This window comes from Melospiza melodia, chromosome 1 (assembly GCF_035770615.1).
Source record: "Melospiza melodia melodia isolate bMelMel2 chromosome 1, bMelMel2.pri, whole genome shotgun sequence".
NCBI lineage: Eukaryota > Metazoa > Chordata > Aves > Passeriformes > Passerellidae > Melospiza > Melospiza melodia.
The window spans coordinates 123,970,387-123,985,613 of NC_086194.1; the positions used below are offsets into that span (position 1 = coordinate 123,970,387).

At 39.9% G+C, this 15,227-nt stretch overlaps 1 protein-coding gene across 28 annotated transcripts in view; it reads left to right on the forward strand.

Annotated features, from left to right (window-relative positions):
* The window catches only part of EPB41L3 (erythrocyte membrane protein band 4.1 like 3), a 96,968-nt gene that overhangs the window by 67,331 nt on the left and 14,410 nt on the right, over positions 1–15,227 (forward strand). For 15 of the 28 annotated variants that reach the window (XM_063166471.1, XM_063166480.1, XM_063166489.1 and 12 more), the window contains 7 exons: positions 941–1,038; positions 2,380–2,555; positions 4,629–4,849; positions 8,339–8,905; positions 12,932–12,985; positions 14,876–14,911; positions 15,079–15,144. In XM_063166471.1, coding sequence (XP_063022541.1) covers positions 941–1,038; positions 2,380–2,555; positions 4,629–4,849; positions 8,339–8,905; positions 12,932–12,985; positions 14,876–14,911; positions 15,079–15,144 — 1,218 coding nt within the window. The remainder of the gene's footprint in view (positions 1–940; positions 1,039–2,379; positions 2,556–4,628; positions 4,850–8,338; positions 8,906–12,931; positions 12,986–14,875; positions 14,912–15,078; positions 15,145–15,227) is intronic. The other 13 variants (XM_063166592.1, XM_063166689.1, XM_063166707.1 and 10 more) reach the window with 9 other exon arrangements.

Sequence of the window (15,227 nt, forward strand, 5' to 3'; positions counted from 1 at the left end):
CTGTTGAGCTCTGCTGGTCTTGGTACACAGTATCCTGTGACCTGGTCATAGTTCCATGTGTAAAATATTTCTGTAGTTCCGTAATCAATGCAGCCTCTGTCCAAATTACATTTGATGATAATGTGATTCACTAACTTATGTCATCTTTATTATTTTGTTATTTCCTGCCTTATTTCCCTGTTAGCTTCTGTAGGGATCCAGACTTCCTTGCAAGTGCCTTTCTGTCTACCTTTCCCCCATCACAGCAACTCTGTTTTACCTACTCAGCTATCTGCATGTAGCCATCAACATGTTACAGCAGATATAGCTGGCACAGCTTCTGCATCTGAAATATATAAATTTGCAGTACAATCTAAAGAGGTCTGTTTCTATCTCTGGACAACTCTTTTCAATTACCTGTCTTGCCTCATCCTCCTCAGATGAATTAACTCTAACCAATGTGATTTACTAACAGTAGTACTTTCTCTGTAAATATCCTTAATCTAAGGCTGTGTGAGACCAAATCAGTCCCTAAGGACTATTGCTCACCTCCAGCTATTACTAGGCTTCCCACTGTAGTTATACACTGTAGTTATAACTAGTGAAATTAAATCAACAGGATAAAACACTTGAATGATGTTTTCTCAGAAGTCCCCCAAGTCTTAACTGAACTCTTTGTTATTATAGGGTATAAAACATCACTGTCACCATAAGAAATCTCTTGCTCATTGCTAGTGATTCCCCCCAGAAATGATCCTCAAAGGTTGCTATAGATTATCATTTACAGCTTTCCCAGAATTCTTTCTGTAGAATATGGATATATGTGGTTGTGTACATGAGCATATACATTTGCCCTTGCAATGAGGTGATACAGATGGAGGAAATGGAGATGAACCTGTGTACACTGTCTAGAAATAGATGCACAGCATCAAAAACATACTTATTCTTTTTTCCTACCTAGTTTGAGCAGTTTGAAAGCACTATTGGGTTTAAGTTGCCAAATCATCGTGCTGCAAAGCGCTTATGGAAAGTGTGTGTTGAACACCATACATTTTTCAGGTATGTGGATTTCTTTTCCTAAAGGTGTGATGTAAAATGCGACAGAAAATATCAATTTTGTCAGCAGAGATGAAACCCTTCAAATCAAATTTTCATTTTGATCATGAGGTACCTCTGAGCAGATAAAGAATCATTATTGCTTTTTCAAAATTTGAGATGTTACACCCAAATTATTCATACTATTTCAGATAGATATTGCTTAAAATCACCATATGGTCCTAATTAATCACTTTGCTTTATCTGTGCCACGATATTATCAGCTGCTATAATTAAAGAGGTGAAGGACTCTGCTGCATTACTGCATATAAGCTTGCATGGAGAGAACAACTTATATGGAAGATTGCTGGGAGATGTGGGAAAGAGTTTAAAAAAGAAGATTTTTTTTTAATTATATATGAAAGTACAGACAGTAGTAGGTCATGGATTTTTTTGGTCACCCAGAATACACAACCCATAGCTATAATTTTTGGATTACTAAGAAGTTTTGCAGCTATTTTTTTGACTTCTAGGAAGATCGGAGAAAAATGTGGAATAGTGAAATAAGTGCTGTAATTAGTTTGTGCTAAGATAGTCACTAAACAGATACTTAAAAAGAGAAACCCAAAAGGGTTAGATTTTCAACAGTTTGAAAGGGTGTGTCCAGTGCTTAAGTACTGTTTAGAATGTTTGAGAGTACTGAAGGATTTCCCTCCTTTCTTAAAACTGTTGGTTCAGGCTGTCTGTACATTCATATGAAATGCAGTCTTAGCAGTAAAAGATCTAAAGAGAAATGGAGTGTGCATTTTTGGGATATTTTCTGATTTTTAATGAAAAATAAATGTCTGATGCATAGACTCCATAGCAGGAGAATGGCTTCTTCACCCAGCTGCCATGCCCTAATTACAGAGGGTGGGAGAGCTCTAACCTGAAAAATGTCTACACCCCTGTGAATGAATACTGCCTGTCATTCACTGGAAATCAGTTCTGGCCCTGTCCTCAGCATAACATCACCATGTTAAATTTTAAGAGATACATCTGCATTTCAGCCCAGTCGGGCCTCTGGTACAAGGAACCACCTTCTTTTTAGTTTTGATAATCAGAAAATAGTAAATTTGATTTTCAAGCATGAAGGAACTGAATGATTCTTGCCCATTTGGAAGAACTCAGATCTTCAAATGCTTAGCTAAGTGGTTTTGTCATGCTGTATGAGGGGCATCCTTTGATTCCCTTTTAGCCACAGACCTCTGAGGCACAGGTTATGATGGAGAGCGATACCCAGCAGTCATCTTCTCTCCTCTGCAGAAACAGTGGGCTGATTTTGGAGGAGAGGAAATAACAGGTGCACTGCTCGGTGTGTTTTAGGCTCCTGCTGCCAGAAGCACCTCCAAAGAAGTTCCTTACGTTGGGCTCCAAGTTTCGCTACAGCGGCCGGACGCAGGCGCAGACGAGAAGAGCCAGCGCCCTCATAGACCGTCCTGCCCCTTACTTTGAGCGCTCCTCCAGTAAACGTTACACCATGTCTCGCAGCTTGGATGGGGGTAAGGGCCTCTCAGCTGACCTTATCAAACATTGACACTGCTTTAGATTAGGTGTAGAGCTCATCATCTCCTCTCCTTGAGATTTGGCTGGGCGGAGGCTGTGAGTACCTGCACTGCAAGGGTAGAGGAGGAGGATGCAGAGAAATTCCGTGCTGAATGTACCATTGTGGTCCTTACAAAATGTTTGGCTGGACGACATCCTTTGGAGTCCACTCTTCACAGAGCCTCTGTCCTTGGCCTCAAATCTACTTCCCTGATTTGGGGAAGGATGGGATGGACCTGCGTGCCCAAGAATGTCAGGCTTTAGCACTTTTTCAGAGTTTGCATGAGTGACTGTTTGGGTTTTGGTTGAATCTGAGATTTTCTTCTGTGTAGATTTTTCACTTTAGTTGTTACAATCCAGAAATTATTATTTTTTCCCTTGAGTAATAACACTTGATTCCAATTACCTCACATCCTGCTCCAATGAGCACTAAGATAATTTTTTCATACATTATTTTCAAAGGTATGAAATGGAGAGTAACATACATAGGTTAATAGTACATCCCTCCTCTCTTTATCCTTGCTTCATGGAGGTCATGGTTCTGCTGCTGACTTTGTTTAAATCAGTGTGTAGTTCAGAGTATCAGCTATTTCATCAGCTGTTACTGTTGTCAGCTGTTGAGTAAAAAGAGGCTGTAGTTTTGTAGTTTATTTTTGTGGGAAAAAAAAAGACTGAGACTAAACTCAGATTCATTACAGATTAAAAAAAAAGGTGAATTCTCTTGCAGAATATCACAAATTGCAATGACTATGGTTGGTGGCGGGGATGGGGAGAAGCTTTGATTTAAAAGTACATGTGACAAGCCTTTTTCTCTTCCTCTAAAGGTGCTGCTTGTCATTGATTATTTTGGAATATTCTAATTCTGATGTGCTTCTTTCTCGTTACCAAGCAACTGGTGACCCGATTGCTGTGCATGTGTTTCAAAGCAGAAATTATCCTTCTGGATTATTTTGTTTGTAGCATCTAAATAAGATGCTTCATTCTATTATCTTTGCTTTCTCCTGCCTCCTAAACTTAATCCCAAGAGACAAGATACCTGAAACATTTTACCCAGCATTTGTTAGACTCTGCAAGGTGTTAATTTGCCTGAGTGCTAATGGGGGAAAGAGGTTTTTTAAATCATTGCTTATGATCTCATCACTATCATTGTTACTATAATGCAGATGTGTCTGTAGCATTCTGCATTGTGCTTACATTGAGATCCAGACTATGTCATTTTTTACAGATGCAAGTGAGTTTACAAATTTGAATAATCCTATTGGTTTAGAAATTATTTACTCAATAGTCAAGAGCAGGGTCTGGGCATATGTTACAGTTTTGATTATATTCTGTCTGTAAAGGTATTATTTCTTTCAAAATGACTTTTATATATTTAAACCTGTTTAATTATTGAGCACTTGTATCCTAAAATATTCTGGTTGGGTCTGCTGAACTGAATACCATCACTTCACAGAATTTTTTAGGATAATGAGCTCACCTAAGTGGCAGACTTTAGTACTCAATAATACAAGGATCACAATTCCTTTTTCTCAGGTATTATGCCTGTGCTATATCAATACTGTCATTTTGTGTAATGCAGCACGTTACTAAATCTGCATTTGATCTGCATTTTTATATTCTGACAGATTGAAAAAAAAAAAATCTCTTCCACCCCCATGGCTGATGTCATAGCTAGTTCTCCTTATGTTTCCTGCCTGATAACTGTGGCAATGCATTGCTTTTTTTATGTGGTGTTTTACTACAGTACTAATTTTAACAGCTTGCTAACGTTTAACAACTGTGTAATGCACACATTAGCTGCAGTAATGTGTGTATACACATTCACAATATATGTATATGCATATAAAAGCTATGAGCTTCAAGTAAACAGTTTATTTAAATGTATGCACATGCTTCTGGTTTCCTGAAACATGACATAGTTGTGCTTTCAGTGTTATCTCAAATGTTTTTCTAAACCAGCTTTTTTAATTTTATGCAGCTTCTCAGCAAAAGCTATTTCAGATTTTCCCTTTTTAAATATTTGCTTTTAGCATCAGTGAATGAAAACCATGAAATGTACATGAAGGATTCTGTGTCTGCTGCAGAGGTTGGTACTGGCCAGTACGCCACAACAAAGGGCATCTCTCAGACCAACTTGATAACCACTGTGACTCCAGAGAAAAAGACAGAAGAGGACAAAGATGATGAAGAGGGCAAAAAGAAGAGAGCAGAGGAAGTCACCCCGATTTCAGCAATACGCCACGACACCAAGGTACAAATTTCAGGGTTTTGTATTAAACAGGGCTGCCTTGAGAGTGCTTGGAGAAACAGAATTTTTAGGGAAAGGGGAGAAAGAGGAAATAAAAATGATTCTGTGAAAGGAAATATACTGTGTGTATATACGTGTCTTGGATCAGTGTTTTTGTAGTCCTTTCAGTTTTCATATGATGTTGTAAAGATTAGTTCCTGCCTTGGACTTCTTTTTTGAAATATGTTTAATAGTCAGAATGATGTTTTTCACACAACATTCAACAGCTCTTTAGGAAATGCCCAGAAGTAGCCTGGCGGTGCATGTTTGTTCTTCTGGTTTTTGGTGATATCTTGACTTTAGTATGGCCATCCTGGATTTTATTTTGACAAGGCAACAAAATAGTTCTGTATTCTTGTATGTAAAGCTCTGTGCTTGAAACTATTCCTCTTATACTTCTCATAACACTGTTTCCTTGCATGAATTTCAGTGGGCATTTTTTCTCTATTAACTTCTGCATATTAATCTGGTATTATAAGCAATTTTTTTCTGGCTTACAAAAGCATTTGCTTCACTTGTTTGAAGTTTCTGTTGAGGAAAGCATTTTTTATTGATGGTTCTCTTAACAATTGTTAAATTTGAGTCATCCCTCATCATCTTCAATCCCACCACCACCACCACACAAACATACACACATGTTTGTGCATAATATCTACTGAGATATTAAAACAGGGTAAACCAAACAGAAGGATGGAAAAAATAGTAAATAGAGATTGACAGTGAAGAGGAATACAGTAGAATAGCATTCAGAAAGTGTACTGTGGAATGCACTTGCTAAACAAGTAAGGTTTACCCTCATCTTTTAGGAAGAAAAACCTTGATATATATATTTATATCCACAGAACTGTCAAGTATGCAAATGTTAGAACCTGAACTTTTAGCTTTGTCGTACAAGGCCACAATGAGCTACATAGCAAAAGGACCAAGTCCTCAAAAAGAGTTGCAGTTAAGCTACTGAAAACCAGAAACAAATTGAGTTACTGAAAATTGCGAATGAGAAAGATTTTCTTTTGAAAGTCTGTGCTGTATTGTAGCATTTAAAAGATAATATCTACTAAATTTAACTGGGGTCTTCTTGAAACTCCTGTAGTTTCCACGTGGAGAAAGAGTGATAAAAATCAAATATGTAGAAAACATTCAAAAGAAGCTAGTTCTGTTCTAAGTGTTTGTTAATTTAAGTCAATGGAGGGATCAGTTGCATTTTGAAGATCATCTAGCTATTCCTTATATATGGATAGAAATACTCAGAGATATTTTAGGAGACTAATTTGATGGAACTTTTATATGTACAAATGATTGATTTTTACCCCCACTCAAGAGATGAGTTATTTTTAAACCGTCATAAATAGAGTTAAAGTTGTGTAATCCTACAGAGATCTCAGTCCTGCTTCCACATGGACCTGCTAACAGATTAGTCTGTCATCATAAAGAGAATGTCTCAAGAAGTACAAGCTCAAAATCAAATCCCTTTTAAGGGCATATAAGTGTTTTAGGTGTGTTTTCCATTAAGACATTTTGCCTTTGTTTTATCCATGTGTATTGAAGTACCAGAAGTTATTCTAAATATTAACAGTGTAGAGATGTCAGCAAGTGAATAGTCTGAATTAGAAAAAAATACATTTACTTTGGATTTTTGTCTTTACAGTAAAGTGAAGTTGTATTTGTGTGTGTATTTAGCTCACACAAAAACCTGTCCATGAGCATTAAGTTTTGACTTGATCTTACTACATTAAACCCATAAAGGCATTTTAAGTGGTTTGAAACTAGGCTTGGTTCTGATTGCTTAGTTTGGGAATGCAGATTCCTTGAATGGATAAATTGTTACAGAAGAGAGAAAGGGAGATATGATAGAGGAAGGAAAGGAGTTCTTCCATGTAATTACTAGGCTTATGTCCCATTCCTACCATTAATATACCTGGTAACAGTCGGGCTTAGTAGCAATCTGTGTCTAAAACTTGGATCTAGTTTTTGCCTCCAGTTCAACATCAGCTTGAACAGGAGGCAGATACTGTTGTGGTTTTTAAGAAATTTTGCTTTTGGGAGCCTGGAGTGAAAATGAAATGGCTGTTATAGCTCCCTGGGGAGATGTAGTACTGATGGAGCAGCTCAGGCACTTAGGGTTTGGTCATGGATCCAGTGGGCCACTTCAGCTACGTGCACTTGGGGGATTTTGGCCAAAACATCTCAGATCCATCAGCGTTGTGTCTGATGTGTTGTACTGGGTGTACATTTTGGTGATGACAGTGGTTTTTGTCCTTCTAAAGAGCAGCGGTTTCTGCTTGCAGGGAGCATGTGAAATGACAGTCACCATTTCCACTGAATCACCTCCCTCCTCCTACCAATTTTTTGACCTCAAATGACCTGAAAGGCCAGTTGAATGCCCTACAAGTGGCATATCAAAGCAAATCCTGCTTGTTGGTAGCCAGTATTCTTGGCATTGTGGCGAAACTTGCAGCAACAGCATCAGGGGCACTTTTGCCTCTTCGCTATGGGTAAAGGGTTACATTTTGGTTATGAGAAGATGTGGCTGTGTGGGACAAGGACCTCTCTCTAGCCAGTCCCCCTTCAGATCCCCAGTGAGAGATTATGGGATCAGCTGAGCCTCAAGTCTCAGCTCCCTTCTTTCAATGTACGGCTGAAGGGATGGCAGCATGGAGATGGAGGGGCTGGCAGGGTGCATGGCTGGGAGGGGCTGAGCCCCCAGCACTGCCTGCTTGGGCTCACAGTGAGCAGAGGTGAGGGCAGGGCTCTGGGGATGCCCAGCAGGGCCCAGTGATGGGAGCCATGCTGAGGAACTGGCTGCTGGGATATCTGTTGAGCAGGTTTTTTTTTCATCAGGTGCATTGATGAATGGATTTCTGCTCCCCCCACCAAACAATGTGTTTTAATTTGGTTTATGGCCTAGATTTTTTTAAAAATCTGCAGTTGAGAAATTTAAAGTCCTTGGAGCCTTACTTATTACTGCTGAGGTTGTCCAAGGCATAGATGGGAAGCGTTTGGCCCCCACCATGTTTCCTCCTGACTGCAAGAATGCTGTCACAAGTAGTGCTGGTATTAGAAATATGTTTCCTTCTTTGTTGCTCTCCACATACCTCTTGTTTGAAAACTTTATTATCAGAAACCAGTCTTGCAGTAAGTGGAAATTGGCAACACCTGAAACTCCCCATGTGGCCATGGAGGCTTTTATGTAAATCCTGTGCTGCAGAGAACTAGACAAATGTTGAATCAAGAAGTTGCCTTTTGTAAGCTGGAAGCCTGATTCGCTCATACCTGTGGTGTGTGGCATGGGAACATGCACCGTTCAATTCAGTGGAAAGCTGTGGTGTTAAAATACTGTTTATAATTTTAAATATATAATTTATATTATCATCACGGAAGAAAATTAACTAATTACAGTTTTCTTTTTGTCCTTTTGCTTTTGCGCCTTGTTTGCTGCCCTTTCTCTGTCACCAGCCATCTTTGCTTGGCACTGACTCCCACCACTCCTCGCCATCCTCTCAGCCTGGCCCCCGTGTATCTTCAGCAAAGCTTCGCAGGAGATGCAAGGAGAGCACTCGGACAAAGTCCTTAGGCTGTGAGGCCCCCAAAGAGAGTGCTCCAAAGCACAGCGAGTCGGAGCCAGACTCTGACAGAAAGGGGCGAGTTTGCTCCGCCGAGCAAGACGTGGCTTTTGGCTACAAGCAAAAAGCCGGCAAAGGCGGAACACTGTTCTCCTTCTCCTTGCAACTTCCAGAGTCATTTCCTTCCCTCCTGGATGACGATGGCTACCTGTCGCTCCCTAACCTCTCCGAAACCAACCTCCTGCCTGCCAGTGTGCAGCACTACCTCCCCATCCGCTCCCCCTCCCTCGTGCCTTGCTTCCTCTTCATTTTTTTCTTTCTGCTCTCTGCCTCTTTCTCAGTGCCATACGCCCTCACTCTCTCCTTTCCTCTGGCTATGTGCCTCTGCTACCTGGAGCCCAAGGCGGCCTCCTTGAGTGCCTCACTTGCCAATGACCTGAGTGACAGTTCAGAGGAAGAGGTGTGTACCTCGGCATCGAACACAATCTTTTTCGTGTTCAGTGCTTCAGTCCTAACCAGTGTTAGATTGCTGCAATAGTGGTCCTACTTTCAGAGCCTCATTTCTGTCTGTGCTGATATGTTAGAAGGGATTTTTTTTTTTTGTTTGGGGGTTGTTGTTTTTTTGGTTTGGTTTTTATTTTTTTCTTCTTTTTTATTTTTTCCTCATGCTGGGAGTACAGCTCGGAGCCCAGGGTTAGGCACAACACTGTGTAGAAGAGGCTTGGCTTGAACTCAGTGTCAGTTGGTTCAAAGTGACTTGCACTATATGACAAGACCTTTTTCTTCCCTCTATCAGTTTAGAATAGTTTTAGGGTTAGGATAGTTATCTAAATAGTGGGTATTAAGTATATTTGTGCATAATTACTGAACATCCAAATATATGAATCTGTATCTACATTTATTTATATGACTACCTGCCTAACAATGATAAGTACCCTCACCAACTTCAGTATGTTCAAAGTCCAGATAGACTCAGCTTTTTGCAAAAGGCTATCAGCTGTAGCTGAACCCCAGAAAAGTCTTTCTGGTCCAACAAAACCTAGATCTCAATTTTCAGCCTTGATCCTATCTCTGCTGCAGATTAAGTTGTTTTCCCATGGTTAAATCCAACTTATCAGTGAGGGGTCAGATTGGGACAGCTGTTCTGCAGCTGTTGCAGGAGCATGCCATGTGGGCTGCTTTGACATTTGCAGTGTTTGTTTAGCATTGCCAAAACTGATGCCTTAAGCCACCAGGGTCATCGCGGGCAGATGAACCAGCTGCAGCAGGAGTCTGAAGTGGCTCTGAGTACTGTGGATGTGATGGTAAATCCAGAAATAGGAAAGGAATCTGCTTAAGTAACAGAGAAACTGACATCTCAGTTTTTGCTGGAGCCTGATTATTCTTTGTTGACAGAATAAAATAATGAGTTCAGGTTTTCCTTGATTCTCTGTTTTCTTCTTCAACTTCAAATACAAAAGTATAGTTTTGCTTTGTATATAAAGAAAAAAGCCCAGATCAGATGATCACAGACCAGCTGGCCATGTAAAAAGCCACCTTGGCCACTTTTCGATAGTCCATTGCAGTAGCTCTCTTCAATAACCAACTTGAACATTGTCATCTGCTGCTGTTGGTTTTGTAAGACTTGGTGCAGAATTTAATTTCCTTTTTATGGAAAGCCAAAAGTCACATCAATTTGTCTTGTAAAAACATTGTCTTTAAATGCTTTTGGCTCTGTGATGCCTTACAACTAAAAAACAATATACTATTTCTGATAAAAGGCATCCAAAATGCTGCTGTCTTATTTCTTGTCCTTATTTTAAGACAGCATTTAGGTCTCAATTTGCATTAGCTCTGCACTTGGATTAATCTAATAGCAGTAACAGCATTAATATATTTCCAGCTCTAGAGGCAATAATGAGGCAGTGTTTATGTAATACATTAGTCTGTTCCTCTTTCAGAAATGAGCGCTTCTTTTTGTTAGCAAAGTTAGGAAGTATTGAGCATAAAAACATCTAAAATAGGCTTTTTAGTATTGCTCCTTTATGAGGGTGATTACTCTGGCAGTGCTTCCTGGCAGACAACACAGACTTGTGCCTAATCCACTGGGTATTTCTTGTTCAAAATATTGCATGAAAGTGAATATGTTTTAAACTCGGGCATGTCTGCATTACATTGGCAAAACAAATCACAGCAATTACGATCGCAAGGTAGGAGAGGTGCAGCCACAGCACGTCAGGAGAAGCTGCCTCTGTCCTGCTCCAGCCCTCGCCTGCCTGCCTACCCCACCTCAGCTGTACCTCAGCCCATCTTGGAGCTGAGCCTGCCCTTCCTTACTCTTCAGTTCAGAGGAGACCTGCCTTACTCAGCCTTAACTCACCATTCCCTGCTCTGTGATTACCCCAGATCTTTTTTTCAAGTAACTCAGTAATGCTGACTTTGACTCCATGGCTGTTGATTGGCTGATTAGCAGATATGTATGTTGCAACAAAGCAAGCTTTATGCTTTATTTAGGATTTCATTCCACTCGTGGTAAAAGAAATAGGAATGTTTCCCACCCCCGACAGTTCTCAAAAGATTGCACATAGGGATGCAGAGGACTACAGCCAGTATCCTGAACCAATACCTTACATTGTTGAGCTTGTTCTCCCTTGAGCTATGCCTCTGGAGTTAGTCCATGCAGTCAAAGATAGAATCTCAGCCCTTCTATTTTCACTAGCTTCTGTGTTTTTACCTTAGCAGCTAATTTTCTATTGACTTCACATTCTTAAAATGAACCCTATATGCCAGACTTTGGTTACAGTGCCTTGACACAATTTTTAATTCTTTTTAAATGCCTAGATGCATTAATGCCTCTTTGTTTCTTTTATTTTTGTAAACAGGAGTGACAATGCATACTTTTTTTCCTATTGCCATATCTTTACAATTGTCTGTAATGTTATAAAGACATGAGAACCTTTATTAATAAAGAAACAATTTTCTAGCACTTTAGTGAAAGCAGTTGGACCTGCCTAATAGACTACTTTGACATTACACTTCCATTTAAAAATAAATGTGGTCTGTCTCAAGAGTGGTCATGACTTGAAAAATTTCATGTCACTTCTATTCATGCACTTAGCAAGTAGTGCAAAATGCTTGTTTATTCTTCTGTCTGTCACACAAACAATACAAACTCTTCAAAGAATAAAAAACAAAGCTATGAAAACAAATCAAAACAGTGTCATTTGAAACAATGGAGTTGTCAGAAAATGACCAAAAAATGGAGGAAATTCAAAGCTGAGACTGATACTCCATCCACCCGTAGGTTGTTCTTTTGTGCTTGTTCATACTGATGGGATTGGAGGATGAGATGTGTTGTCTTGGCTTTAAATTGCTGCCGGGGTTACTATCTAAGGACCACAGAAAATCACTAATGGACAGCAGAGCTTTCACTGCTATCAAAACAACTTGGATGTGCCAGTCTGGGGCAGTAGGGTGCACTTTACTTACCAGTTTTCGATATGCTTACCTGACATCACAGTAGTTTTTTGAGCTCTCTTCTCAGTCTGTAGTAAGCTCCACTCCCTTCTCTCTTAATCTTGACACTTGTGTTCTCCACTAAAATGTTCTTCATGCAAAGCAGGGATAGATCAGTCTGTGCAATGCTGTGCTTTGTTTCATTTTTATCACTCATACCTAGTAAGTGTTTGGGGGGTGGGGGGAGTTACTTTTGTTTTTCTCCTGCTTTCATCCATACTCTTAAATGGAATGAGAAGTATTTTTTTCTTCTTTTAATGGCAGTTTTCTTTCTTTTTACTATCATTAACAATTATCAGCTGCTCTTTATTGGAACCGAGTGGGATCTGAGCCTTACCATTACTCCACAGACAGACAGTAGATGGGCTGGGGGTACAGTTATTTGAACTCCTTGGTAATGCAGACAGCCTCATGGTGTATAAATGTGGAGACAAGAATAACCTCTGTACAAATGAGGGGCTGAAAGTCAGATGACTGTTAAAGTAGCTCTTGTTTTGTTGTTGTTTTTTTAAATTATCTTTTTCCCCTCCAGATAAAAATTTAACCACTACTTATATTGGCTAGAACAAAAAATTAGTTCAATAATTTTCTGTAAAATTCATTATGGGAGGAAAAGTTCAATTAGAAAATATTAGTCACTTTTTTCCCCTTTTTTTCTTAAACTATCTGGTTTTCTTAAGGAAAAAAAAAAATCTGCTATTCAAATAACACTTTTCCAGTAATGCTTTGTTTGGCTTATAAATTTGTTCCAGTAAAGCCATATACTGTGTACAGTACGCCTCGAGTCTTCCTCTGAGTCTGTTCTGTTTACTAATATAGCATTTTTATTTTGCTTCTTTGACATGTGCGTTGTTTGAAAAGCAATGCTAATGCAGTTCACAGGGATGTTGAGTTTAACAGTTCCCCGCGTGAGCCGCGTGTACTGATGAGCTGGGTTTATTCTTTATTCCTGCCTTCCTCTCGGGACCCGGGTACTTGTCTAACCCAATAGACTGACAGTGAGCAGACGGACACTGCGGCTGATGGTGAGACCACTGCCACCGAGGTTTGTACAGTCGCCGGCGCCCAGCTGTGGCAGGGGAGAGCGTTTGGCATCGCCTCCTCCCGACCCTGGGGGCCTGCCCGCATGTCAGCTCCTATGGCAGCTCAGGGTCCCTCCCTGCGCGCGTGTGCATGTGCGTGCCTGCAAGCGGGACAGCTTTGCCAGGACAGTTGAGTTTCTGGTGTTCCCTGTGGGCTCCTCTCATTCCTGAGTTTGGTTTGGTTTGGAAGCTGCCAGGCCTCTGCGTTGTGCGGTTGGTGGGGCAGTGGCGGTGTCACCCGTGCCACAGTGCTGCCCGCCCGGAGGGTTCTGCTGGCCAGATCGTGCCCTCGGGGTTTTTGTTTGCTTGTTTGCTCTTAGACTCTGAAGCCTGAGTGGGAGAGTGGGGAAAGGACAATTTCAAATCTAAATTTGAAAAGTTTTCAAATTTACTGAATATTCTCGCATTTTAAATATCTAAGTTATTTCTTTAATGTAATTTCACATAGGCCCTTCATATGTAATCTTCAGATATGACCACTACTAGTCCAGGTATTCTCTTTAGAAGAGAAATGTAAAATGTTTATATTTTCCTTACACTAAGAAGCCTCATATCCACAACATGGTACATAGACTGTGCAGGCAAATTCAACCTCATGTGACTTCACTGAAGTGCATATAATGCTTTCATAATTAATATGGTTGCAGCTGCAAACATGAGCTGAATTTCATCTGACATCTGCTAGAAGACAGAGTCTTACCACAAACACTACTCTAGGTTTTCAGGAGGATCTCATTAATATTTGAGACTGTTAAAATTATCATCAAGGAAAAATTTTCTGTATGACACGTCAGGACGATTCAGCCTTGGCTGTAAATAAAATAAATTTGAACGGAGTTGTAAAGTAATCAACAGATTTTCCCATGAGTCATTTGTCTAATTAGGAATATATGAAAAATTAACAATAAAATAGCAACATGGGCATTAAAAGAATTCAAACAGTGCAACAACATAAAGTCTGTTGAGATGAGTCAGAAGTACAAAATGCTTTGAAGCACTTCTTCCACTCATAGGCCTTGAGCACTACAGAAAGTAAAACATAATCATAAAATTGTGACATTTTAAATGTTCAGTTTATTACCAAGAAATGTGTGTTATTATTCCTAGTTGCCATTTTTATTTAGAGAAGATATAGCACATATCAGTTGGATATGGATGCCTGATTTTCAAAATGTGTGGTATATCTGCCACCTGAAAATTGCACACTTGGAAATAGGGCTGCTGGTATAGTCCTTATGGTGTTGCTTTTGAAAATGTGTACTGAAGTGGACGGGATGTGTGTGCCATTCCAGGTGATAGGTTCTGAAAGAATATATACAGGCTAAATATTAAATAAAATTTCAGAAATACAGAAAGGGACTATGGTTAGGGAAATGGCATTTTAAGCAGATAAAATGTGCTTCTTTCTGTAAAAAGTGTTGCAAGTTGTTTGCCCGTGGTGAGTTTATGCAAAGCTTTGCTTGTGGCCCAGATTGTGTCCTATGTGTAAATTCTGGGATTACAGAATTCCAAAGCATTTGCTGTTGCTGTTCCGTCCTAGACTAGCCGTGACCTTGGTGAGAAGGTGCAACTGCTGCTCCATAAATAGAGATTTATGAATGTGGAGTGTAGCGATATTTATAAAAGGAAGACGTTTAACACCTCTTTGATAACAAAACACAAATTTGTGAAGTGGACGTTTGCTCTGAGTTAGGAAAACCGTGCAAAGCCAGTGTGTCTACTCCTTCTCTTTAAACCCTTAATGAGAAGAAAATGGGATTTTAACCTAGTGTGTACCTCTCACCAATGTTCATAAAGCCTTCATTCATACAAGTGGGTAAGGTGTTGTTTTCCAATCTTTCTCATGCTGGCAGTCGGATCAAGAGGAGGACGGAGATCTAAAGGCACAGGTACAGAAACAAAAGGTCTAGATGTTGCTCAGGTATCAATGTTGGAGGTGTTCGCCTCTTTCAGCATGTTACTGTCGGTTCTCTGTGAAGAAATGTGTAGAAACAGCATTTTGTATCCTTTCAATACTGTGTCCCTTACTTTTCCCTTTCTTTTTCACTTCTTTCAGAATAGTCTGATTAAGCGAATACAGGGTGAAAATGTGTATGTCAAACATAGTAATCTTATGTTAGAGGTTGGTATTGGTATATACCAGTGCATGTACGTACATGTGTGTTAGTTTTAGTGGTAAACTGTGGATCTGCACTATGATGCATG